This window comes from Sapajus apella, unplaced genomic scaffold (assembly GCF_009761245.1).
Source record: "Sapajus apella isolate SASKATOON/1434 unplaced genomic scaffold, GSC_monkey_1.0 scaffold1, whole genome shotgun sequence".
NCBI lineage: Eukaryota > Metazoa > Chordata > Mammalia > Primates > Cebidae > Sapajus > Sapajus apella.
Genome location: NW_022436941.1, coordinates 65,297,439 through 65,324,871, shown reverse-complemented (window position 1 = coordinate 65,324,871; position 27,433 = coordinate 65,297,439). Strand labels below are relative to the sequence as shown.

Genomic DNA, 27,433 nt, shown 5'->3' with positions numbered 1-27,433 from the left:
GCCGTCACCTGACTTGGTGACTCACCAGCTGCCGCGCTTCCTCCGACCCGGGCCCCCGGGCGGAAAGTCGGGTCCCGAGGATCCGGCTAGGCAGACCCGGCGGAGAGCAGCCGAGCGGCCATGGAGCTGCGCGGGCTGGGGCTGCTCCGGCTGCCCATGCTGCTGGCGCTGCTGTTGGCGACGCTGCTGGCGGCAGTGTTGGCGCTGCTTACTCAGGTGGCGCTGGTGGCGCAGGCGGCTCGGACCCCGGGCGTCTTGGTCCAGCCCGGGCCGGCGCTGTGGCCCCTGCCGCTCTCGGTGAAGATGACCCCGAACCTGCTGCGCCTCGCCCCGGAGAACTTCTACATCAGCCACAGCCCCAATTCCACGGCGGGCCCCTCCTGCACCCTACTGGAGGAAGCGTTTCGGCGGTGAGCACTCCCGGCCCTGCCGGGAGTTGTCCTGGGGAAGGGGAGAGGCGGACCATGCCGGGGAGCTGTGCAGACGAGGAAACCGCCCCGGGGCGGGCAGGCGATCTGCCCAGCGCCACACGGATCGAACCCACGCTCTTGCCCCCACCCTCCTCCTGCTTCTTAAGGGACACCTTGGGTGCTCAGGAACCCTGGTTGAAGAGCAGGATACTAAGTGGAAGAGACGTTGCTCTGAGGCCTTGTTGGGCAAATGACATGGATGGAGGGGACACCGTTTCCCCAGGTTCAGAGCTGGGGAGAAAAGTGACAGCTTATTTGAAGGGCGTCCTAAAAAGGGATGATAAGTTACCCGAAGGGTTTAGACAGGCTCTGTTGAGGTACCAGGAATTCCCCAAAGCTGGCTGTCATTTATAGGCCAGTTTCACCCCCTTGCCACTCCTCAGATCTCCTAGTAACAACTCAGATGGCAGAAGTCATCAGTTTCGAGCACTGACTAAAACTCCCCTCCCTCCTAAAGTCCCTGTTCCATATAAAATGTGAGATGTTTGCATCTGTGTTTATGCCGCCGGTGGTTAGGCAATATGGGACTTCGTTTCTCAACACCAATCATGTATCTGCTCTCCCTGCTTCCTCTTTTACAGACCCCTAGTTGGCGCCTCTATCTCTCTTGCCCTTTGGCTGCCCACAGGGTAAATTTTGTCATGGGAGTCAGCCAGTCACACGGTAGACAAGACAGGTTCCCCTGAGGAGATGTTTGAAGAAGCCACACACTGTCCTGTCAGTGGGAGGCCTGTGTAGGTGGGACTGTCCTGAAGGTGTGTCGTGCCCAGCAGAATTGTAATTTGGTGCTAGCTGTACTGCCCCCTGGCATCCCTTGAGCGCGTCGCTGTACCCGGTGGATACTATAGAGCTTAATTGTGCTTGCAGGATGCTGAGCAGGTGGAGAGGAAATGCAGAGCTAATTGAATAACGTGTTCTGACCCCAGATAGGACTGGTGCCTAGGCTCAGGCTAAAGAGGCTCAAGATGTTGACAGCAGAGATGGTTCATTCTCTACAGTCAGAAGGCTCATGCTTTCCTTCTGTTTTGTACAACTAAATGTATATTATCAGTCCTGTTTTAGACACACACTCGAATGGGCCTTTGGTATGCAATCTGCTAAGGCCACAGAGGGGTGAAGATGTAGAACCAAAGTGTCTGGTTGCATTGGGATAGTCAGGAAGATTGCCTGGAAAGTACTTGAAGGTTGTCTCAGAAGATCATGACTAGGGTTGGAAATACTTTTAAAAACAAACACCCTTATTATGTTTGCCTTGGAGCTCAGCTTATAGAATTGGGTTTTCTTTCTGTGTCATACTACTAAGTCAAACAAGGACTTGGTAATATGCTGAACTCAGTATGACAAGAAAGCATGGGTGATGTAAGTTAACAATAGGTATATAACCAGGACTTGAATCAGCTGTGAGATGGTTCGAAGGCAAGGCTTGGCATTTCAAGGCAGGTGCAGGTAATTACCTGAGGAGTTTGCCTAATTCATGGCCTCTGTGTGAAGCAGCCATTGATTATGCCTGGCATTGTTAGGAAGCAAGTCATAAAATGTATTAGCCCTTATGGCTAAGACTTGAAGGCATGCATGTGATCATTCTAGGAACTCAGGAGGGCAGCAGCTATTTCAGAGTAAAAGCGCAGTGGGGTTGGAAGGATTTGGAAATATGGGGGTGTTCAGAAAGCGCTGCATGGTCAGGAAGACACACAGCCTAGGCCCCAGATTGTTCAGAATCATATTGCTCCTGTCTCTGAAGAGCCCGTTGTATCACAAACCCTGCTTTGAAACAGAATGCTTTTTGGAGGCAGAGGGTTTGGCTGTTAGATACATAGCTACTGCGTCAGCTTCTAGAAGAGCGTCCACCGCATGCTAGTCACTTGCTTTTAAAAATAAATGAATAGCTTCACTCCTTCATTTCCTGGAAGGCTAAATTAACCCACATACCTTTGACATACTGCCTCACAGCCCTTTGAGTTTTCTGTTAGAATTTTACTACCTAGGGTCAAGGTTCCAATTCAGATCTCGAAGCTGCTGGCAGCTTTAATTATCTTTTAAAATTTTTTTTATTTTTAACTATGGCAAAATAGACATAAAATTTACCATCTTAACCTTTTGTAAGTATTTCAGTGGTCTTAATTTCCTGTTTAATCTGTCAAAATTTTCCTATGAGAAGGGCCCTCAACACTTTCATCCATTCCATTCTCTCACTGGTTAACTTCCATACCCTTCCAAACAGGTCAGAATTTTCCCACCTCCTCTTCTGTGAAAAGGCATAAAATGTTCTCACACAAAAGCAGCATATACAACCTTCCAGCCTACCAAAATCTATAAAATATTATTTAAACAATTGCTCTGAAGCCTATCTGGTCTTTTTTATTCGTCGGCGCCTTTAAATTTTTATTCATCAGTGCCTTTAAATTTTTATTTAATATTCTCTGATTTTTGGATACCAACAAAAGGTACATTTTAAAGGCTCTGGTGAGAATTCTGGACCTTCTTTGGGGGTTTATATGTAAACTAGGATACTTTTGTAGGAAAGTAACAGGAACCCTGACTCAATCTGGCTTAAACAATAAGAAACTTTATCTCACACATTAGGATGTCCAAAAGTAGGGATGAATACAGGGCAAGTTTACTAAGTGGCTCAATAGTGGTACCAGGGATCCATATTCTGTCTTTGCTCTGTCCTCTTTCGTGTAGCAGCAAGTGGTCCAGCCGTCATGTACAGAGAAACAAAATTTTCTTGTGATTTACTCAGAATAACTCTCCCTAACCCCCACATCCTATGACTAGTCAGAATTGGTTTTTGATTCCCAAGAGTGATGGATTACCATGATGGTTTCATTATTGGTTTTTAACATGGGCTTCATATATCACTTAGGAGTGTGGGGAAGCTTTTAAAATTCCCATGCCTGAATCCCATTCAAATAGATTCTGATTCTGAAGGCCTGGACATTGGGATTTTCAGAAAACTTCCTAAGGGATTCCAATGTACAGATTGGGGTGAGAATCTCTAGTTGGACTTAAAATGGGTGGCATGGATTTGAGAAGTTAGCTACAATGTTCACTACACATCTGTTTTTTAAATTTGGCTAAAATGCTTTAAAAATATGTTTACATTTATTTCTCAAACAGATATCATGACTATATTTTTGGTTTCTACAAGTTGCATCATGAACCTGCTGAATTCCAGGCTAGAACCCAGCTTCAACAACTTCTTGTCTCAATCACCCTTCAGTCAGAGTGTGATGCTTTTCCCAACATATCTTCAGATGAGTCTTGTAAGTACCTATGCAATATTAGTGTATTATATCCAGAGTGCTCGCTGACAAGGACTTCAGTGCCAAAAGCTGGCTCATGCTAGGAACATTGTGAGTTCTCGACCAGTGAGTTTATGATTCCTATTTTTAAAATAACCTTTATTCCAGCACTTTGGGAGGCCCAGGTGGGCAAATCACAAGGTCAGGAGTTCGAGACCAGTCTGGCCAACATAGTGAAACCCTGTCTGTATTAGAAATACAAAAATTAACTGGACATGGTGGTGTACGCCCAGCTACTCAGGAGGCTGAGGCAGGAGAATCACTTGAACCTGGGAGGCAGAGGTTGTGGTGAGCCAAGATCGTGCCACTGCACTCCAGCCTGGGCAACAGAGTGAGACTCCATCTCAAAATAATAATAATAACCTTTAAAGTCTGACTATAGAAGTAGTACATAGTCTTTGTGGAAAATTTGTAAGTATAGTAAGTGCAGAAGAAGAAGAAATAAATCACTTAATAATCCCAGCAGACAGAATTAATCACTGTCATTTTAGGTGTATTTCTTTTTTTTTTCAGAGTAAAACATTTAAGCATTTTACGTAGACATAAATACAAACATAATAAGCACTGGCATGAAAATGGCAGTAATTCTGTACATGTGCATCATGTATTTTTGTTATATTTTTATACCGCACTTTTGCAAAATATAAACATTTATGAATTTCACTAGTTTTCTGTGATATCATTTTTAATGGCTGAATAATGTTCTGTCACTGTATGGAGAAGCTGACTTGGCTTATCTCTTTTGAATATCTAGGTAATTTCTTAACTTTTATCTTTGAAAACATCTGTTTGTGTCCATGATCTTTATTTATAATCTAATTTTACACAAAGATAATGCAGAGCTGGGGGGAGAGGGTGGGTACAGCAGTTTCATTTGATTGACAGTATAATCAACATTTAGCTGTGTGATTTTGTCCTCATTGTCGCCTAAACGTTATTCTTTAGGGCTTTTCCCAAATTGTTTTAGAAAGAGCAAACAAGTGGACAGAACTTTTCTATAGGTTACACTGCCTAGGAATAATGTGGACTTGCACAAAGGAATAGAAGAAGGGCAGTATAAGGACACATGTAACATAAGATTAGTGCAAGAGAGAGCAGACAGGGGAACTGAGTGTAAAGATAGAGACTGGGCGCAGTGGCTCACATCTGTAATCCCAGCACTTTGGGAGGTCAAGGTGGGTGGATCACTTGAGACCAGGAGTTCAAGACCAGCCTGGCCAATATGGTGAAACCTGTCTCTACTAAAAAATACAAAAACTTAGCTGGGTGTGGTGGTGTGTACCTGTAATCCCAGCTACTCGGGAAGCTGAGGCAGGAGAATCACTTGAACCCAGGAGTCAGAGGTTGCAGCGAGCCGAGGTCACACCGCCACACTCCAGCCTGGGATACAGAGTGAGACTGTCTCAAAAAAAAAGAAAAGAAAAAGGATGCCACAAATTTAGAGAAAAGAGCAACTCCTTTATCCCTAGAATGCCTCACAGTTAAGTATGTCTTCATCCTGCTGGTTTAGATGAGATTTTTCAATAATACATTTCTTTGAAAAAGAGCTTTCTTTCTCTTCAATTCTGCAGCTGTTCTTAGACGAGAAATGGGAAAATTCACCAACATCAGATATTATTTCAACTGATACTCTGCACTCAGACACCACGTGAATTAGGTTTTGCAACCTGAATTGAGATGGAAATGGTCATTACGTTGCCAAGGAATCTTTGCTGTCTGTTGGCAGTATAGATAACAAACTGTAAATTCCACAAAACGAAATGTATCGAGACTGGAGAGTCATAGCTTATCTTCGAGTCAGTTCTACAAACCCTCTTTATTCTGAAAGGGAAGTTTCTTGAGACAAGGTGATTGCGAAATTTTCCTCTGAAGTATAAACTAGCTTTTAGTCTTTAAACTAGTTGGTGATGGTGATGATAAAAGTAACACATATGAATGGAAACAACAAGATATCAAAGGTCCAGAGTAGGAGGACATGTTGGAGGAAGTGATACATGTTAAAGCACCACTATTTATTAAAAATAAAAATATGCATGCCCTGAGATGTGGGCTAGCTTTTACTGCATATGAATTGACACGTAAATCAGCAGTTTGCCTGTAATGTGAAGAATTGTCAACAAAACTCAATGTCCATCAGTAGAGGAATGGCTAAATACATCTTGTCAATCCATACTAAACGGTATGATTACAACAGTGAAGAATAAAGAAGCAGTGTTACAGAGAACACACATGGAGAACTGCCAAGATAAACTGCTGAGTTAAAGAAAGCTGTATAATAATGTGTAGAGGTGGACCCCGTTTACATATCAACACACATGCAGGAACACACGCACAAAGCAGTATTTCCTCCCTCCACGTACATCTATGTCAAGCCTAAGAAAAGGCCCGATAATTGCTTCCTTCCTCCGAGGAAGAGAGAGGGAGGTGGGTGGGTATCTCAAAGGAGGTTTTAGCCTTATCTATGTTGTTTTTAAAGGAGAATATATGGCTACGTTATTTGTATATCCACCCTTCAAAACAAATGTATTTATGGTGCAAAAAGATACAGAAGGGGCTTACTGAAAAGTAAATGATGTCATTCCTTTCCCACTTCAGGGAAGTGATCATTGTTAACACTAATAACTTGATTTTGAAGTAAAAATGGACATTCTGTAGCTATGTGTCCATATATTTGGAAAATCAAATCTCTCTCTAATTGTTATATATATTTTCCACTGAGTTGAATTAGTCCTTTTTAGTATCAGCCACTTGTCAGCCATTCGAAAATAATTGGTATCAAGTATATGCAATATATTAAGGTTTTTAGGTGACTCTTTGTGCTATTCCTGGGAGATCTCAAAACTAGAATGTGGCAAAAAGTCTTTTTAAATGATGACCAGTGGAGCAGTGAGCTCTAGGTAGCTGATTCAGAATTTGATATAGGCTGGGTGCAGTGGGTGACACCTGTAATCCCAACACTTTGGGAGGCTGAGGCTGGTAGATGGCTTGAGCCCAGGAGCTCAAGACCAGCCTGGGCAACATGACAAAACACCATCTCCACAAAAAAAAAAAAAAAAAAAAAAAGCCAGGCGTGGTGGCACATCTATAGTTCCACCAGGAGGCAGGTCGCGGGTGCAGTGAACTGTGATCATGCCACTCCACTCCAGCCTGGGCAACAGACTGAGACTTTGTCTCAACAACAGCATCTATTTGCTGTAGATGGAGAGGAAACATAGTTAGACTATGCTCATAAATAGCAATATAGTTCTTAGCCTGGCATTGACTAACTCATCACTGTGGTCGCCTAATGGAAAAGGCTATCTTGTCATAAGACTGTCACCTGAGATGCTCACACTATTGACAGAGCACTTTTGCCTACCTGCAGCTAACTATCCTGTGAGCATCTGGATGGAGGTGGTGGTAGAAGGTGATAAACCAGCCCAGTATTAAATCATTAACCTCCAGGCCTTCAGTGTCTTTGCTGTGGCAAGGTCCACAGCTGTTACACCCTTTAAAGCTGTTGTAAATCTCTGTACCCTCTGTGGGTTTACTATGTCTGTGGTTGGCTCCACTCCAGACCTCTCTAAAAGGCTAAATGACTAAATGGGCCAACCTTAGGCAGAGTATGTTCAAAGATCGAAAGATTAGCCTCTCACCAGAAGTAGCTAACTAGAGCCCCCCTCTAGATGGTGTGAACTTTTAATTGAGTGGGACAAAGCTGAATTATTTTTGAGGGGGACAAAGCTGAACTAAGCCAAGGGGATTTGGTAAGTCTTAAGGCAGATTTGGATGATACTGAGGGAAGGTGGGTACAGGGCAAATTGAAAAACTGAAGGCAAAATAGTGGTGATAACTCTCTGGCCTTAAGGAAAATCAATTTGAGTGATACCTGGGGTGTCACCAAGGACTAGTAGAAACTGAGGCATGTTTGCGTTTTTCAACTAAACTCTTAGCTTAACTAGGACACTACTCTGTTGAGAAGTTGGAGAGACTAACTCTCTTGGAGGGGAAAATGAGGAAACATGGAGATGACACCCAAATTCCTGACCTGAGTGACTCAAGTGACTGGATGGTGGTGCTGTGACTCACTGAAATGAGGAACACAGGAGCCCAGCAGGTTGAAGTGTGTGGAGGAGGGGGGAGGGAAGGGTTCTGTGGGGGCATGCGGAGTTGAAAGAATCTACAGGACATCCAAATGGAGATGTACAGGAGGCAGTTGGAGAAGTAGGTCATGTGCTCGGGAGAAAATAATGGTCCAGAAATATCAATGATATGTTTAGGAAACTTATTGTGTGTCATGGAGGGATTAACAAAAGTTTGTGTGTGATTTTAAATCCTCAATACAGATACTTTACTTGTGAGAGAACCAGTGGCTGTCCTGAAGGCCAACAGAGTTTGGGGAGCATTACGAGGTAAGTGAACATGCAGTTTCATTGTTAACTTTCCAGTAAAGGGAAATTTTCAGTTGGTGCTTTGTGAAATCAAGCACAGCAAAACTGTGCTGCCCTGGATCCTTTACAGAATGCTTTGTTACGTAGTTCCAAAATGATTTCCATTGCACACGTACTACTTAAAGCATGGAGAGGCTGGGCACGGTGGCTCACGCCTTTAACGCCAGCACCTAGAGAGGCTGAGACTGGTGATGATTGCCTGAGCTCAGGAGTCTGAGACCAGCCTGAGCTACGTGGCGCAACCTCATCTCCACAAAAAATACAAAAATTAGCCAGGCACAGTGGCGTAGACTTGTAGTCTCAGCTACTCTGAAGGCTGAGGTGGGAGGATTGCTTGAGCCCAGGACATTGAGGCTGTAGTGAGCCTAGATCACATCACTGCACTCTAGCCTGGGCAACAGAGCAAGACCCCTGTCTCAAAAAAATAAATAAGCATAGGAGAACACTCATTTGACCTTTCAAAAAGTGTCTGAAGGTTATTACATTCCTACAGTGCTGTAATTCATGGATGCTCTTGGGCCTGTAATGTTTATAGCACTACACATGCCCCAGCCTGTTCTGATTGGGGAATTTTGTTTCAGCTGTCACTTCTGTTGCCTTCAGAAGCAAGCATCTCTCCTCCCTCATTTTAAATTCCTGTGGATTTAGAAACATAACTAAGTTTGTATAAGGAACAGTGTAAACATGCAAACAAGCTCTAGAGTTGGTTAGAGGCAATATAACTTTAAAGACTTTTCCTGAGAATTTCAGGGTCTGAACTTCAAAGTGTGACATCAGGACATTTGCTGTTCAAAAGTTTCTTTCACCTTTCTCTCTAGGCAGATAAGATACTGTACTGACTTCTAAATATCAGAGTTTTTAGAAAGGGAATTTAAAAAAATATGAACTAACCAAATTTATAGTAATTAAAATAAATTTTAATTACTATAAATTAATTATACTATACTATACTTTATATAATTTTTTTTATAATTTATATAGTATAAATTAATTATACTATACTATAGTATAATTATAAAATTATACTATAATTTTATAATTATAATTATACTATAATTTTAATTTATAGTAATTATATTACTATACAGTAATTTAATTCATGTCTGTAATCCCAGCACTTTGGAGGTCGAGGCAGGCAGATCACTTGAGGTCAGGAGTTCGAGACCAGACTGGCCAACATGGTGAAACCCCATCTCTACTAAAAATACAAAAAAAAACTAGCTGGGCATGGTGGCACATGCCTGTAATCCCAGCTACTTGGGAGGGTGAGGCAGGAGAACAGCTTGAACCCAGGAGATGGAAGTTGTAGTGAGCTGAGATTGCACCACTTCATTCCAGCCTGGGGTACAGGGTGAGACTCCTCCTCAAAAGACAAAATACAGGTTTGGGATTTGACTCAGATTGAGTGTTACCTAAAATAATCATTGTTATGCTATATATTTTCATACCCATAAGAATATTTTAATTTTATTCAAAATAGAATATGAAAATATCTAGATATTTACAACAAATGTAATTTTATTTATGCATAATATTAGTGATTTTAAGTTTTTATTCATCTGATCTGCCTGTCTTGTCTGTGTCTGGTAAGGAGAAGAGACGCTTATTGATGTTTGTTCTGATCCATACCAAAATAAAGAACTCTAGCAAGGCTGGGCATGGTGGCTCATCCCTATAATCCCAACATTTTGGGAGGCTGAGGTGATTGGATCACTTAAAGTCAGGAGTTCGAGACCAGTCTGGTCAACACAGTGAAACCCCGTCTGTACTAAAAATACAAAAATCAGCCAGGCGTGGTGGCACACGCTTGTAGTCCCAGCTACTTGGGAGGCTGAGGCAGGAGAAGTGCTTGAACCCGAGAGGCGGACGTTGCAATGAGCTGAGATCACGCTACTGCCCTCCATCCTGGGTGGCAAAGTGGGACACTGTCTCAAAAAAAAAAAAAAAAAAGCAAAACGAAACTCTAGCGAGTATGTAGTGACTAGATTTCTACTCCAAGAAGTCCTTATTTTCTGTTTACCATCAGACTTTCAGAGTAATGGACTCTAAACTGATCATTACCGAGTGCAATGTCACTTAACAGAAACTTTCAAAGTTATTCTTCCCAGCATGAACATGAGCTTGACGCGGTGGGGAGAGGAAGGCATAGAAAAATGACTGAACTCTTCTTAGTTTAAAAATTCTCTGGCTCTGTAACCGTCAGCTAGAATGAGGAATCTGAATAAAGTCAAGGCCAGTTAGAGCCTGTCAACTAGTATATTAAGGGAATAATCCACTTGAGTAAAAAATGTCCAGAAGGTAGTCTTTGCAGCTATAAGTAAAACTGTATATTGTAAATTGACCTTTATAGTTTCATGGTGGTTTTTCCAGCCATTTTTCCCTGTTACATTTAGGTACCTTCTAAAAGTGACTATAATATTTGATTATAAAATTTCTTTCTCATAATGCTACAAATTTATCCAGAAACTGATATTTTATTAAATTACTATTATTTTGTGTTTATTGAAACAAACCCCAGGGTACAGGTACAATGAAGTAAAGCACTTTTATTAGATGAGTAGAGAAGGGCAAGGATTTTTTAAAAATTTGGCTTTGATTTAGAAATTATGGTAGAGGGTATAGCTATAACAATATATTTTAGAGGATATAGGTATAACACTATATTGAAGTATATTTGCCTTACTTGAGTCTGTTTGAATAATATAACTTTTATCATCTCAATTTGTTGGTTTATAAATTAATGCAATAAATTTTGCTTTCCTCAGGTTTAGAGACCTTTAGCCAGTTAGTTTATCAAGATTCTTATGGGACTGTAAGTATGATTATTGTGTGTACTAAAAATTGTTAGACAAATTACTACTGGTAAAAATGTAACCTGTTTAGCTATTGCTTCCTGAAGGTTTATTTTCCCCAGATATTTATCTTAGCTGGTAAATGTAAATTTCATACTTTTTGTTGTTTTAAATTAATATTTTATCAAATGCTATGTAAATAGATGTAGTCTTCATTGAGTTCAAGACAACAGAAAATTCTAAAACTAAATAATTTATTTTGTCTCTTAGTTCACCATCAATGAATCTACCATTATTGATTCTCCAAGGTTTTCTCATAGAGGAATTTTAATTGATACATCCAGACACTATCTGCCAGTTAAGATTATTCTTAAAACTCTGGTAGGTAATTACTTCATTCTAATCCATTGTGTATTCTGAAGATGTTCCCTTTATGTTGTTACTTCATATTGGTTACTGTTGTGTAGCTTAGAATGGGAGAATTTGTGTAAGTACTGGCATTCTTTCCTCAATCCCTAGGGAAGTGTATTTCCTTAGCTGTGATGTGGAGGTTCCCCTTGAGAGTCACCCTCCTGTTTTCAGTGTGAGAGCCACGTATAACATGTATTTAGCCAAGACTATTAAGAGAAAAACACTGCCCATTGGCCCTTTACATATTCCTCCCTTTTGTCAAATCATGTGTCTAGACTTTTGGTTAGGAATACGTGGTCGCCCAGGCGTGGTGGCTTATACCTGTAATCCCAGCACTTTGGGAGGCCAGGCAGGTGGATCTCCTGAGGTCAGGAGTTCGAGACCAGCCTCACCAACATGGTGAAAGCTCATCTCTACTAAAAATACAAAAATTAGCCAGGCGTAGTAGTTTACACCTGTAATCCCAGCTACTGGGGAGGCTGAGGCAGGAGAACTGCTTGAACCCAGGAGGTGGAGCTTGCAGTGAAACGAGATCGAGCCACTGTATTCCAGCCTAAGCAACAGAGCGAGACTCCATCTCAAAAAAAAAAAGGAATACATGGCCACATACTTTTAGTTAGTGCCCTTTATATATTTGTGACCACCTCTTACTTTTTTTGTAAGTGACATTAGAAAGGAGTCTGGAAGCTCCTTTATTCCTAGGGAAATATTCCAAAGGAATATGGAACCTCAGGGGTGGTATGGGTTAGGAAGAAGGTTGACAATAACTGTTTTCTCCAATGGACTTTTGTTTCTTGGTTAATCCCACCACCATCACCTGCCAATTTGTAGGGGTGGGGAGGTTTTTCTCGTGTTTTTGTGCCTTCACTTAATCACTTATGATTACACTATGCTATTTAAAAACTATTTTTACATTTACATTAATACTCTGCATTTTTTCTCTGAAAGACACTTTTATCACTTTTAAGAAATAAATGCTTAGTGTAAAAAATTTAAACAATATAAATATGCATCAAATAGGCAGTCATCCCATAATTTCATTTGCCAAAGATTGGTATACATTTTTATGTCCTACTTACCTCATTTTAGACTTAAAAAATGAATATATTAGGTGGGGCATGGTGGCTCACACCTGTAATGTCAGCACTTAGGGAAGCAGAGAGAGGTGGATCACTCGAGGTCAGGAGTTCGGGACCAGCCTGACCACCATGGTGAAACCTGTCTCTACTGAAAATACAAAAAATGACCTTGGTGTGGTGGTGCACTCCTGTGATCCCAGCTACTCTGGAGGCTGAGGCATGAGAATCGCTTGAACCTGGGAGAGGCAAGTTGCAGTGAGCCAAGATCGCACCACCTCACTCCAGCCTGGGTGACGAGAACGAGACTCCATCTGAAAACAAACAAACTAAATATATTAACACATACAATGTGACTTTTTTAAAAACTTAAATGAGATCATACTTTTGCCATCCACCTGCCCCTCTTTTTTTTTTTTTTTTTTTTTTTGAGACGGAGTCTTGCTCTGTTACCCAGGCTGGAGTACAGTGGCACAATCTTGGCTCACTGCAACCTTGGCCTCCCAAGGTCAAGTGATTCTCTTGCCTCTGCCTCCTGAGTAGCTGGGATTACAGGCACACCTGCCACCACACCCAGCTAATTTTTGTACTTTCAGTAGAGATAGGGTTTCACCATGTTGGTCAAGCTGATCTCGAACTCCTGACCTCAAGTAATCTGCCCACCTTGGCCTTTCAAAGTGATGTGATTACAGGTGTGAGCCACTGTACCTGGCGTTTGCTACCCTTTCAACAGTTTAATATTTCATTTTATTTAACTAGTCTTATGCTGATGGACATCCAAGTTAATTTACTATGACAAATACTACAACAGTGTTCTTTTATACATATATTTGTACACTTGTCAAGATTATTTCTCGAGGATAAATTCTTAGAAGTGAATTGCTGGGCTTAAGATGTATATGTTTTATTTTTTTGGTACATTTTAGCATTTGGTATATACTGTCAGGCTGCCTTCTAGACAGGTCAGTCATAGCCACATATGCTTCGCCAACAGTGTGGTACATCTTTGCTTTATCTGTTGCTGATCTGACGATAAAATACATCTCCTGGTTTTAATTTGCCCTTCCTTGCTTTTTAGTGAATATAAGCCAATTCTTTTTAACATATTAGGTATTTGTATATTTTATATTATAAACTATAAGGGTTTTTTTTGTTGTTGTTGTTGTTGTTGTTTGAAACAGTCTCACTCTGTCACCCAGGCTGAAGTGCAGTGGTGTGATCTTGGCTCACTGCAGTCTCCTCCTCCTGTGTCTGAGTGATTCTTGTGTCTCGGCTTCCTAAGTAGCTGGGATTACAGGCATGCACCACCACACCCAGATAATTTTTTGTATCTTTAGTAGAGACAGGGTTTCGCCACATTGCCCAGGGTGGTGTGAAACTCCTGAGCTCAGGTAATCTGCTGGCCTCAGCTTCCCAAAATGCTAGGATTACAGGCTTGAGCAACCGTGCCCCAGCTGTATAAGTTTATTTTCTATGTTCATTTTGTCGTCTAGAATGTGAATACCTTCATTATTGATTTAATGTTTTAATGTTATATTTGTCTGTAGATTGTACCACTGATACTTTTATATTTGCTTATATTTATCTTATTTTAAAAATTTAATTAATTTAAATTTTTTATTTAAAAAAAATTTTTTTTTGTTGAGATAGGGTCTCACCATATTGCCCAGCTGGTCTCAAATTCCTGGTGTCAAATGATCCTTCTGTCTTCATCTTCCAAAGTGTTGGGATTATAGGCATGAGCCCTCACACCCCACCTTATATTTGTATTATATACTTATCCATCATACATTGTTGTGAAATTTTTCTAAATTTCTAAATTTGTTTTAATAACTATATAGTGCCTATAGACATTTAAAATTTACTTTTTAAAATTATTTATTTTTTGAGACACTGTTTTGCTTTTGTTGCCCAGGCTGGAGTGCAAGGCACAGTCTCAGCTCACTGCAACTTCCACCTCCCAGATTCAAGCAATTCTCCTGCCTCAGCCTCCTAAGTAGCTGAGATCACAGGTGCCCGCCACCATGCCTGGCTAATTTTTGTATTTTTAGTAGAGACAGGGTTTCACCATGTTGGCCAGGCTGGTCTTGAACTCCTGACCTCAGGTGATCCTCCTGCCTCAGCCTCCCAAAGTGCTAGGATTATAGGCATGAGACCCCAAACCCAGCAAATTTTTTCTTTTTTTATTTTTTAGCAAAAAGCCCAGCTAACATTTTTTTTTTCCTTAACAGATGGGCTTTTGGCATATTTCCCAGGCTGGTCTTGAACTCCTGAGCTCAGGCAATCCACCTGCCTTGGCCTCTCAATGTGCTGGGATTACAGCCATGAGCCACCACACCTAGCCACAAGTTTTTTAAAGGAGGAATGTATTTCAGTCTTATCCTTTCTATCATTTTTGGCTTTGGGAAGTATGCTGAGAGTCCTTCTCTACAACAGGGATATAAATATAAAAATAACCTCTTAAATTTTCTTTTAATATGATTATACTTTTTCTTACTAAATTCTTAATGCCATTAGAATTTAGTGTATCAAACCTGGTAGACATTTTAATTTTCCTTTCCAAATGGTTAGCCAGTAATCCCCTCATTTCTGAGCAATCTACAATTTCCTATTGCTTTCAATTATAATTACTAAATACTACATTCTGATAAACACAGAAGTTACTTTCTGAAGTTATAATCTTTACTAGTTTATCATCTTGGGCCTGTATATATGGTTTTAATTTCTATAGCTTTAGCAGCTTTGATTTTTGTTTTTGTTTATAGTTTGAAGTCTTAAACTTAGGGAAAAGTTGTAAAAAGAGTGCGAAGAACTCGTATATACTCTTTACCCAGATATGCCAATTTCAATTAAAAATTTTTGTTTATTAAATATTAAATTTAAGCATTACATTTGCTTTATTCTTCCTCTCTAAAAATATTTTTTCTAAACCATACGGGTTTAGAACAACATTTGGAAACTATACCCCCTTAATATTTCAGGATGAATTTCTTTAAAAAGGGACATTTAATAACTTCAGTATAACCATCAAAATCAGGAAGTTGACACAATACTGTATCTAATACACAGACCCATTCAAATTTTCATTGATCCAACAATGTCTTTTATAGGTTCCACATCCCATCCGAAATCAGGTGTTGCATTTACTTGTATGTCTTTTCGGCTACTATTAATCTGCAACTGACTGTCTTGTGTTTTAAGACCATGACATTTTTGAAGAGTATAGGCCTGTTAGTTTGTAGAGTATGCCTTAGCTTGTCCATTTTCCACAAGATTAGATTCAGTTATGCCTTTTTGGCAGGAACAAAGCAGAAGTGATGCTATGTTCTTCTCAGTGCCTATCAGGTGACACAATGTCTTGTTTGTTTCATTTCTGGTATTGTTCACTTATAACTTGCCTAATATGTCATCTGCCAGGTTTCTCCACTGTGATGTTAATGAAAAAGCATTTTGGGCTGGGTGCAGTGGCTCACGCCTATAATCCCAACACTTTGGGAGGCCAAGGCGGGTGAATCACCTGAGGTCAGGAGTTCGAGACCAGCCTGGCCAACATGGTAAAACCCCATCTCTGCTAAATACACAAAAATTACCCGGGCGTGGTGGCATATGCCTGTACTCCCATCTACTTGGGAGGCTGAGACAGGAGAAATGCTTGAACCCTGGAAGCTGCAGTGAGCCAAGATGGGTGCCACTGCATTCCAGGCTGGGTGACAGAGCAAGACTCCGTCTCAAAAAAAAAAAAAAAAAAAAAAGCGCTTTGTACTTAATTAAGTATCATATCAGAAGAAATCTTGAGACCTATGTAAAATCCCATTCTTCATCCAGCATTCACTCACTAGTTTTAGCATCCACAGATTGTTCCTGCCTAGATCAATTGTTACTAAGGTGGCTACTAAGTGGTGATTCTTCTAATTCCATCATTCCTTCTGTCATTTATTACTTGGCATTTCACTGTAAGGTAGAGCAATCCCTTCTCTTTCACTTAAGTATTCATTATTTTTATCAGTGTGGATTCATTGATTACTATGTTATTCAGGATTATAATCTGTCACTTTCCCTGTTTAATAGTCAAACTGTCCCAGCTTTGGTCACTGCAAGTTCTTCAAGTTGCCTCTTATATCCCTGGCATGTTCTCTTTAATCTTGGAGCACTTTCTCACTTTTTGGCACATTAGGTTCCAGGCCTGCCTTCCCTGTCCCAGTCTTTTCTGTGTCCTCAGAGTTTTCTTCAAGGAGGCTTTTTAGTGGTGAACATTTTGAAACCTAGGTGTGCTCTAGGTGTGCTCATTGCTACTAGGGTGTCATTGCTTATAGACCATCTGAGCAGAGAGAGCTAGAAAATATGTGTACATATGTATATATACATTTATATGTACACACACACACACATCTTTCCCTATTTTTATATTAGGAGTTGACAAACTATACCCCAAAGGCCAAATCCAGTTCACCATCTATTTTTGCAAACATGGGGCTTTGGGTTTTGTTTTTTTTTTGAGACGGAGTCTCACTCTGTCACCCCTAGGCTGGAATGCAGAGGTTATTAGCTCAGCTCACTGCAGTCTGAGCCTCTCAGGCTCAAGCAATCCTCTCACCTCAGCCTCCAGAATAGGTGGAACTACAGGCATGTGTCATGATGCCAGCGTAATTTCTTAAAAATTTTTTAGTAGAGATGAGGTCTCATTATGTTATTCAGGCTGGCCTCAAACTCCTGGGCCCAAGTGATCTTCCTGCCTCAGCCTCCCAAAGTACTTGGGTTACAGGTGTGAGCCACTGTGTCTGGCCTTGCAAATAAAGTTTACAGGAATATAGCCATGGACATTTGTTTACATATTGTCTCACTCAACAACTGCACAGTAGAGTAGTTGTAACAAACTCTATGGCTTGGAAAGCCAAACTATTTACTGTCTAGCCCTTTATGTAAAATGTTTGCTAACTCCTTTGTCTATGTTAAAAACCACAAGTTTGTATTAGTAAGCTCAATTCCAATTAACACCTGTAATTCTAGCTCCCTTCTCTGAGAGTGAAAGCCCTCCTTTTATCCTCAATATATTTATCTGCACAATCCCCTTGTATGTAAAAGATTTCTTTTCTTTTTTTTTTTTTTTTGAGACAGAGTCTCACTCCGTCGCCCAGGTTGGAGTGCAGTGGCACAGTCTTGGCTCACTGCAACCTCTGCCTCCTGGGTTCAAGCGATTCTCCTGCCTCAGCCTCCCAGGTAGCTGGGACTACAGGTATGTGCCACCATGCCCAGCTAGTTTTTTGTATTTTTTAGTAGAGACGGGTTTCACCATGTTGGCCAGGCTGGTCTTGATCTCCTGACCTTGTGATCCACACGCCCCAGCCTCCCAAAGTGCTGGGATTACAGGTGTGAGCCACTGCATCTGGCCTAAAAAAGATTTCTTAACTGCATCAGCAAAATCCCTTCAGCCTTGATGAAGAAGGTGTCTTTAAGTTTTGATGATCTTGTTGGACAAATCTTCTCCCTTACTATTTTTCATCTTTTAAAAATAGTGTTTATATTTTATATAAATATTCTATTGGTTATTCCTCTAGCATATACATAAAATTATTAACTTAATTTGTCCAAAAATTTGTCTGGGACACTCGTATTGAGTTTGCAATGAATTTCTTGGTTGGGACTCAAATTTCAGAACTGTGGAATTGTAAGTCCTGATACTTAAATGAATGCTCCATTTTTCCTTTGCCGTATTCCCAAACAGTGGCAGCCAAGAACCATTTTGCATTGTTGGCAGACTCCTAGATATTGGGAATTTATAAGCTTGCCCTCCTCCCATAGAGCAAAGTTACAACTCACTGTCTAGAAAAAATATGATGTTTCCAGAGGATTTTTCAATACTGACATGTCATGTGAAGTATATATGATGAAGAATTTCTATTTCTTCTCATTCTTTTTTTGCTGAAAAATAAATTTTGGTCAGGCATGGTGGCTCATCCTTGTAATCCCAGCACTTTGGGAGGCTGAGGCGGGCAGATGGCTTGAGCCCAGAAGTTCCAGGTGAGCTTGGGCAACATGACAAAACTCTGTTTCTATAAAAAAATACAAAAATTAGCCGGGCATGGTGGTGGGCGCCTGTAGTCCCAGCTACTCAAAGGCTGAAGTGGGAGGATCACTTGAGACTGAGAGGTCAAGGCTGCAATGAGCTGAGATCATGCCATACTCCAGCTTGGGCAAGAATGAGACCCTGTCTCAAAACAAAAAAATATATATCTTTAAAGGAAGCAGACATATTGGAAGCAATTCCAGATGTAGACAGGTAATATGGATTGTATATGATATCTGTAGTATATACTTTTTAAATATGTTTGCTTACAGGATGCCATGGCTTTTAATAAGTTTAATGTTCTTCACTGGCACATAGTTGACGACCAGTCTTTCCCCTATCAGAGCATCGCTTTTCCTGAGTTAAGCAATAAAGTGAGTAAACTGTATTGTAGTCTGTCTACAAAAACTTTGGGTATTGTTTCATTACAAGTTTGTGGCTTAAATGTTTATTCTTACGGATAGAATCAAAGTGTAAAAATTAGATGCTTATGGTTTGTAATTTTTTTTACCTCCATAAAACTTTTTTTGTTATTGCTATAACTCACTGTATTGTTATTGTAAATATAAACAATCTCTGGAGAAGTAAAAATAGAAATTTAACAACTCAAGGTAGAAGACTTGAATAATTCTCAAATTACATATGGTTAAGATAATATATTTATCAAGTTGTCCAACAGTGCATTTGTTATAAACATAATTCTTTGGAAATCCCTAAATGATGATTTTTCTCTCTGAAAAACTACATGAAGTAGGGAATTTTAGAGTGAGAGCGCTTTCTTAGAAAACAATGGTAGTCTCAGTTGACAGTGTTCAAACTGACTGTATTATGGACCAGTGGAGCTGGGAGGGATCCCAGTATCCCCTAGTTTGATATTCCTGTAATACAAAGAAGGTATCTGACATCCAGAGAAGTGACGTGCCTTGTCTGAAGTTGTAGTTAGGAAGGGACAGAGCCAGGACTCTAAATTCCATCCTTTGGCCGTAATTCCAAAACTTTCTCCAGTGTTACGTATGTAGGCTAAAATGCTCACAGCACTTGTGTTTTTGTTTCCTTTTGTTTTACTTTTTATTATGGCAAATTTCAAACATATACAGATATAGAATAGTTTAATGAATTCCCATGTTCTCATCACGCATATTCAAAAATGAATACATGGTCAATCTTGTATCACTTAAACTCCTGCAGACAAGCCCTGCCCTGCCCTCCATCACCATATCTCACCATAAAAAGGCCTGTTTTTAAGGAAAAATAATCATAATACATGACTGCAGCTAAAGAATTAAGAGTAATCTAGACACCCAATCAATATTCACATTTCTCCAGGTGTCTTTTCCTCTTATTTAAAAAATTATTTTAAAAAATTTGCAGTGGGATACAAATAAGCTCCATAACTGTGGTGAGTTAATGTCTAGTAATTCTCTTTTGATCTGTGGGTCCCCTCTTCCCACTTCTTTTTTCTCCTGGAATTTGTTGTTGAAGAAACTGAATCATGTGTCCTACAGTTTCCCCCAGTCTGGGTTTTGCTGATTGCACCCCATAGTGTCCATTAACATGTCCCTGTATTTACTATAAAGTGGTAGTTAAATCTTGTCTTGGTCAAAATTTGATTTGTAGTGCTAGGAGACAAGACTACTTTTCAGGGATTGAGCACTTATAACCAATAGTTTGATAAATGTGCTAGGAACACCTTTCATGGAACTTTAGTTACAGACAATATTGAGTTCTAATTTTTCAAGTGACCTATAAAGGGACTAAGGTAATCATTCAAAATAATCAAGTCACTTATCATAGAGTCTACAGGGGAATTTTTCAAGCTGATAGTAATTGAAGATGATGTTCCTTTGAAGGACAATAGCTATGCTTTGTAATGAGTGAATTCTGACCCTAAAATTGACAAGAGCAGTGTTTTCAGAAGTTTCACTTCGGAGACATTTGTTTTGTTGTATGCTTACATGGAAGCTGAAACAGCATGACAGTAGACACTCTTGAAACAGGAGGTACTGACAGAGATAGATATTTCTATCAGTAAATCTGGGATTAGCCCAAAGCATACTGAGAATTTATTGCTAAAATATGGAAAACAAATGATTTGACAAAAGCCTCGATAGCTATCATCCTTTGAGTATGTGTGACTTAGTAGAAATTTTCTTTCTGAAATTTTCTATTCCTAAAACTATGGTACTATATTATTTTTAAATGAGTCATCTAACATCACATGAAACTAATATATAGTCATAGTGAAAAAATTAGCTGTCAGATATCAAATGCAAGCACAATTGTTAACAATTTCCAGAATCAAATCTACATTGTACGTTTTAACTTGAATAAATATGGCTTTTACAGGGAAGCTATTCTTTGTCTCACATTTATACACCAAATGATGTCCATATGGTGATTGAATATGCCAGATTACGAGGAATTCGAGTCCTGCCAGAATTTGATACCCCTGGACATACATTATCTTGGGGAAAAGGTAAGGAGTTGTATTTTATTTTATTTTAATTATTATTTTTAGACAGTCTTGCTCTGTCACCCAAGCTGAAGTGCCATGGTGCAATCTCAGCTCACTGCAACCTCTGCCTCCCAGGATCAAGTGATTCTCCTGCCTCAGCCTCCTGAGTAGCTGGGACTACAGGCACGTGCCACCACACCCAGCTAATTTTTGGTATTTTTAGTAGAGATGAAGTTTCACTGTGTTAGCCAGGATCTCCTGACCTTGTGATCTGCCCACCTCAACCTCCCAAAGTGCTGGGATTATAGGCGTGAGACACTGTGCCTGTCCAGGAGTTGTATTTTGTAAGTTGCAGAAGTGAATATTTGAGGTCTCACACTTCTTATTTTATGACCTAGTGTTTGCTCATTTTAATTGTGATTGGCATATAAGTAACACCGTTGACAGATACGATTCAATAACTACTGTGTGTCTATTGTGAGCAAGTCATTGTGAGCAGGTACTGCCTAAAGTATTAAAAAGGGATATATACTGCTTTAAATAATAAACTGAGCATATCAAACTTCCAGTTGGACAGACTGGAGTTCTGGACCAAAAAGGTGATAGTGGGAATGGAAAATAATGGACAGAACTGACAGACATTTTGGAAAAATCCATAGAACTTGGCAACTGATTGGCTCTAAGAGAGGGAAGAGGTATATACTCTAGGATGATGATGGTACCCTCACTAGAATACAAAAACCAGGAGAAGCTGGAGAAGGGAGCTTAGTGACTGCAGATGTTGTTTTTTGTTAGCTTGTATTTGAAGTACAGCTAGGATTTCCAGTTGTATTCAGCAGGGAATTTGAAATATGAATTGAAGCTCAAGAGAAAGGGTTGAGGAAAGCTGAAGATTTTGGAGTTATTAACATTTAAAGTAGATAAAATCTCAGATATAAAGGGAAACAAAGAGGCAAAGAGACAGGATTCAGGAAACAATTCCTTGTCTTATTTGGAAGAAATTACTAACTTAGTAAACATGCTTATCTTTTGTGCATAAAATCTTGTAGCTTCAATAAAATGATGAAAACCAGATCTTTATAATGAGTATACTACTTTTAAAAAGAATCTTAATATTTTCTTCTAGGTCAGAAAGACCTCCTGACTCCATGTTACAATAGAAAAAACAAGTTGGACTCTTTTGGACCTATAAACCCTATTCTGAATACAACATACAGCTTCCTTACTACATTTTTCCAAGAAATTAGTGAGGTGTTTCCAGATCAGTTCATTCATTTGGGAGGAGATGAAGTGGAATTTAAATGTTGGTAAGATGATTCCTTAACACCCACTTTAAAAAAAAAAAAAAAAAAAGAGGCCGGGTGCAATGGCTCACACCTGTAATCCCAGCACTTTGGGAGGCCAAGGCAGGCAGATCACCTGAGGTCAGGAGTTCAAGACCAGTCCAGCCAACACAGTGAAACCCCATCTCTACTAAAAATACAAAAATTAGCTGGGAGTGGTGGTGGGTGCCTGTAATCCCAGCTATGTGGGAGGCTGAGGCAGAAGAATCTCTTGAATCCCAGAAAAGGAGATTGCAGTGAGCTGAGATCATGCCACTGCACTCCATACTGGGAGACAGAGCAAGACTCCAGTGGGGGTGTGGGGGGGAGCCAAAAAACAAAAAAACCTGTTGCATTGAAGTAGCTATAGTGGGCTCCACACCATAAGGAAGACTTGAGTAACATCCCTGCTCGTAAGGGTTTAAACTGGGCAACACGACTCCTGAGATCGTAGATTTTTCTAGAATGTACATTTGGGTGGTATGGCAAAGCAAAGCTTAAGAAAGAAAAACAAGATGCAGAAAAAAATGGAGATTCAAAAAAAAAAAGATTACCATGAAATGAGAACGCCTTTAGTGAAGGAGGTCAGTGATTAAATGGGGAAGGTTTTTCAAATAAAAATTCTCTCTGCAAATGGCTTTAGATGGAGGAGAAAGGTGGGTAGGGTAGAGCTACAGGAAATCAGCTTCTTGAAAAAACTCTTTGCAATGGATAATTAAGATAACTCATAATTAAGTTTTTAGGCATTTTACTAACAAACTTTAATAGTTTTAAGTCTGCACAACTGATGCTAGGGATATATACTGCTTTAAATAATAAACTGAGCATATCAAACTTGTAATGAAATTTTAATTACTTTTTGCTTTAGGGAATCAAATCCAAAAATTCAAGACTTCATGAGGCAAAAAGGCTTTGGCACAGATTTTAAAAAACTTGAATCTTTCTACATTCAAAAGTAAGTTGTTTGAAAGCCTATTTCTGTATTTCATTAATACTTTTTGTAAAAGTTTATTCAGTAATATGCTTTATTTTTACGTTTTCTCTACATCCTTTGTCTAAGTGTAGATGTGAAAAATCACTAAAGGAAGCAATACCCACTGCTCGGTTTAAATCAGTAACATGGCGACTCCAAGTATTTTGCAATAGCTGTTGAAATATCGGAAGGCAGTCATCTGTTCTAAAAACTCAGCTTGGGCTGAGGCATGGTGGCTCACACCTGTAATCCCAGCACTTTGGAAGGCCAAGGCAGGCAGGTCACCGGAGGCCAGGAGTTTGAGACCAGCCTGGCCAACATGGTGAAACCCCATCTCTATGGAAAAAAACAAAAATTAGTCAGGCATGGTGGCGGGTGGCTGTAATCCCAGCTACCTGGGAGGCTGAGGCAGAAGAATCTCTTGAACCCAGGAGGTGGAGGTTGTAGTGAGCCAAGACTGCACCACTGCACTCCAGCCTGGGCAACAGAGTGAGACTGTCTCAAATCAATACCTCCCTCTCTCTCTCTCTCTCTCTCTCTCTCTCTCTCTCTCTCTCTCTCTCTCACAGTTGAATACCTGGCTACTCTGTGAAATCTTCACTAACATTCTTCATTCCATTTTGTCAATTCCAGGAGCATTTCTTTTACTTTATACCTATGCTATCCCATAAAGTAGCCATAGCCAAGGTGTCTGTCTGTACGTAAATTAATTAAAATTAATGAAAGTTAAAAATTCAGCTACTCAGTTGCATTAGCCACATGTCATGTGTTCAACAGCCAGCTGATGCTACTGACTGTCAAACTGAAAAGTGCATATAAATACATTTCCATCCCAGGAAGTTCTACTGGACAGTGCTGCTCTACAGGGATTGGCAAACTTTTTCTGTAAAGGGTCAGAGAGTTTAGGCTTCATGGGTGACATATAATTGCACATCCTTTAAAAAAAAAAAAAAAAAAAAAACTTAAAAATTTTAAAACTTAAAAGAAACGTTTTACAAATGTAAAAACCATTCTTAGCTCAAGTCCATAGAACAACAGCCCGCAAGCTATAGCTGCCAACCCTTATGCTGTACCATTTATTTGGCAAGCCCAGGTTCCAGCCTTTGCCTATTCAGCTTTTTGTGTGATGCATTTTAATTTTATCTACAGAGCACCTGGCATTGTCTAAATATCTATAAATATTTGTGGACTGATTGTCAGCAACTCTTATATGTAATTTATGTGATATGACAGGCTAGGTTATGGTCCCTGCCATTTTAAGACAGCCATAAAATTATGAGAGATTGCTGTTTGTACAATTTCCTATGAGTTACCTCCCAACTCAACTTGGGGCCACTTCTTCCTATCTCAGGAGCATACTTATTCATTCAGCAAGTGATTATTAAACCCTTATACTATGTTAGGTTCTGTATCATATGCTAATAAGGGGGCACTACTTGTGACACTTCCCAACTTTAGCTGCTTGTGCTGTAAAGCTGTACTATACTGAAAGGCCTCTCAACAATGCAAGTAATCATTGGTAGAAAATGTACATTTTAAACATATTGTTAAGCTTGTGATCTAAAAATAACTAAGTTTTTTTGTAATACTAGGCTTTTGGATATTATTGCAACCATAAAAAAGGGATCCATTGTCTGGCAGGAGGTTTTTGATGATAAAGTGAAGGTGAGCATTGTGAAGACTGTATCTGATCAGTTTAAGAGACTTATTTTTCTTGGGGCAATTGGGAATTTGCAAGTCTAGCTACTAGTATTACCTTTCCAGAGTGGCTAGTGACCACTTTGGACCTCATAATGTAGAAATGAGATGAAAATGCAAGTCTCAGCCTTAGTTAACTGAACCTCTGTGGTACCATATGTAAGCAAAACTTAAATATCCAAACTTAAGGTTGATGAAACTTGTCATTTTAAGTCCCTACAATGAATATCACATGGCACTAACTCTGAAGGGGAAAAAGAAAATGTAGATTTTTTTTAAGGATCTTAGAAAATTATGTTCCTAGTAATAACGCCTTAAACTTTCCATTTCTTCTACTATGTTCTAGACCTAATAATATGTATTGCTATTTATAACTTTAATAGCTTGAGCCAGGCACAATAGTTGAAGTGTGGAAAGACAGCAGGTATCCTGAGGAACTCAGTAGAGTCACAGCGTCTGGCTTCCCTGCAATCCTTTCTGCTCCTTGGTACTTAGATTTGATTAGTTATGGACAAGATTGGAGGAAATACTATAAAGTGGAACCTCTTGATTTTGGTGGTAAGTAAAGCAACCATTGTTACCTTTGTTTTATGAGTTTTCTTCCCTAACCTCCCACCTCAGAAATCCTTACCTAGATATTACCTACCAACTATCCTCCCTTTTATGTTTGATCCTTGATTTTGTGTACTTTTTTAAAGCTCAGTATCATTTTACACTCTCAAGAAACCATATAGTTGCCTAAATTCAAGAACTTCAAAAGTATTATAGATCCCTTTAAACTTTATCTCCATTTTCACTGATGGGTCCTCCCTCTCTACATTTGAAAGCTATTTGATTGCATTAACCTTGTATGTCCTCTTCTGAACTGCTTCTCCAATGTAAGACACCTAGGCAAAGCTATAGTTTTAGTTCAGTGGATTTCAGGCTATGTTGTCTTAGGATTCTGAGTGTAGAATCATTGGTGGAGGGAACAGTAGAAGGGGACATCTGAAGGGTGGAGCTTCAGGCTCTCAGAACCCTTCATAAAGAACAGTTCTACTTTGTCCAATTTTGTACATCAGCCTTTAGTACAAAAGCCTTGGAAAAGGATTTTGCTATTTAAAAAAGTTTTAAAACGGTACATCTATTAAGAATTGGTAATTTTCTACACAATGCATTTTATGAGGATCAAAAAGTGCTAATGACCGATTTTAAAAAAAAAAAGTACTCAGTTTTTGTTTTAAATGCCAAGAGGCAGAAATTACAGGCAGGCATGGTGGTCACAGTCCACTGAAAAATAAACTAGTATTCCAACTTATATTCCCTACATACTACTAAATAGGCAATCAGGGATTTGAAAAATGGTTTCTGGTGTCCAGATAAGTTTGCATAAAAACTAAAATAAAACTTTTTAATACTGGCCCACCACGTTAATCCATGGTGCTAACATGTGCTGTGAACCACGCGCGGGAATAAAGTCTGCAACCATTTTTTTGCAGGAGTGGGGGGGTACCTTTTTTTTTTCTTTTTTACCACAGTCATTAACATCTCCCAAGGTCCTGCTGACCACAGGAGAGAAATGTTGCCCTAGGATAAAGACAGAGGAAACAAATTTGATAAATTAATATTGCCTCTGTGTGTAAGCTTTGAACTTCTGAACTTAATTCAGTGATTTTAATTTAGGTACACAGGAACAGAAACAACTTGTCATTGGTGGAGAAGCTTGTCTATGGGGAGAATATGTGGATGCAACTAACCTCACTCCAAGATTATGGTATGGGATTTATGTAGTGACATTTGAGTTAAGAATTGAGGTTGCCTTAGCTTTCCTTCTCCATCTAAGCATGAAAGTACTAAACATGAATTTAAACTGCCTGGGGGGATATGTGACTTAAATTATATGTGACTTAAATATTAGGCCTCGGGCAAGTGCTGTTGGTGAGAGACTCTGGAGTTCCAAGGATGTCAGAAATCTGGATGATGCCTATGACAGACTGACAAGGCACCGCTGCAGAATGGTCAAGTAAGAAATATTTCTCAAGCTAGGATACTATTAAGTCCAGTATGATTTTTAACCTTCTTATTCAGTATTAACTAGTTTCTTATTATAAATAGAAATGTATGTTACCTAAGTAGTAGTAACTAGGAGAAACTGGGAATTATTTTTTGTAGGTAAGAGAATAATACCTATAAGAAGAAGATATATTCAGACTTAGGACTGTTTTATAGATACATAAAATTTTGGTGTAACTTAGAACTCATCTTCAGTCGCTTTTTCTTCCCTTATATTCAGTAATGCTGTGATTTAGTGATTCTAATTTAGGCTTCTAAGTTAAGATGACATGAATTATATCAATCTAAAATATCTTTATTCATGTTATCTATCTACAGACGTGGAATAGCTGCACAACCTCTTTTTGCTGGATATTGTAACCATGAGAACATGTAAAAATGGAGG

The 27,433-nt window shown here is 39.5% G+C and overlaps 1 protein-coding gene across 1 annotated transcript; it reads left to right on the top strand.

Moving 5' to 3' along the window:
* On the top strand, positions 1 to 27,433 carry HEXB (hexosaminidase subunit beta). The gene is made up of 14 exons (XM_032278371.1): positions 1 to 410; positions 3,591 to 3,736; positions 8,101 to 8,166; positions 10,971 to 11,017; positions 11,268 to 11,378; positions 18,821 to 18,922; positions 20,895 to 21,024; positions 22,130 to 22,310; positions 23,194 to 23,280; positions 24,891 to 24,963; positions 25,380 to 25,554; positions 26,659 to 26,749; positions 26,894 to 26,998; positions 27,367 to 27,433. Exons 1-14 carry the CDS (start codon positions 121 to 123, stop codon positions 27,422 to 27,424), a joined length of 1,662 nt encoding a protein of 553 aa, XP_032134262.1. The 5' UTR covers positions 1 to 120; the 3' UTR covers positions 27,425 to 27,433.

What these genes read in the sequence shown, in the direction of transcription:
- HEXB (XM_032278371.1), top strand. Translation starts at nt 121, where the DNA reads ATGGAGCTGCGCGGGCTGGGGCTGCTCCGGCTGCCCATGCTGCTGGCG. An exon ending in AGATTATTCTTAAAACTCTG is followed by an intron (nt 11,379 to 18,820) that starts GTAGGTAATTAC and finishes GTTTGCTTACAG; the next exon opens with GATGCCATGGCTTTTAATAA. An exon ending in TTTTTGATGATAAAGTGAAG is followed by an intron (nt 24,964 to 25,379) that starts GTGAGCATTGTG and finishes TAACTTTAATAG; the next exon opens with CTTGAGCCAGGCACAATAGT.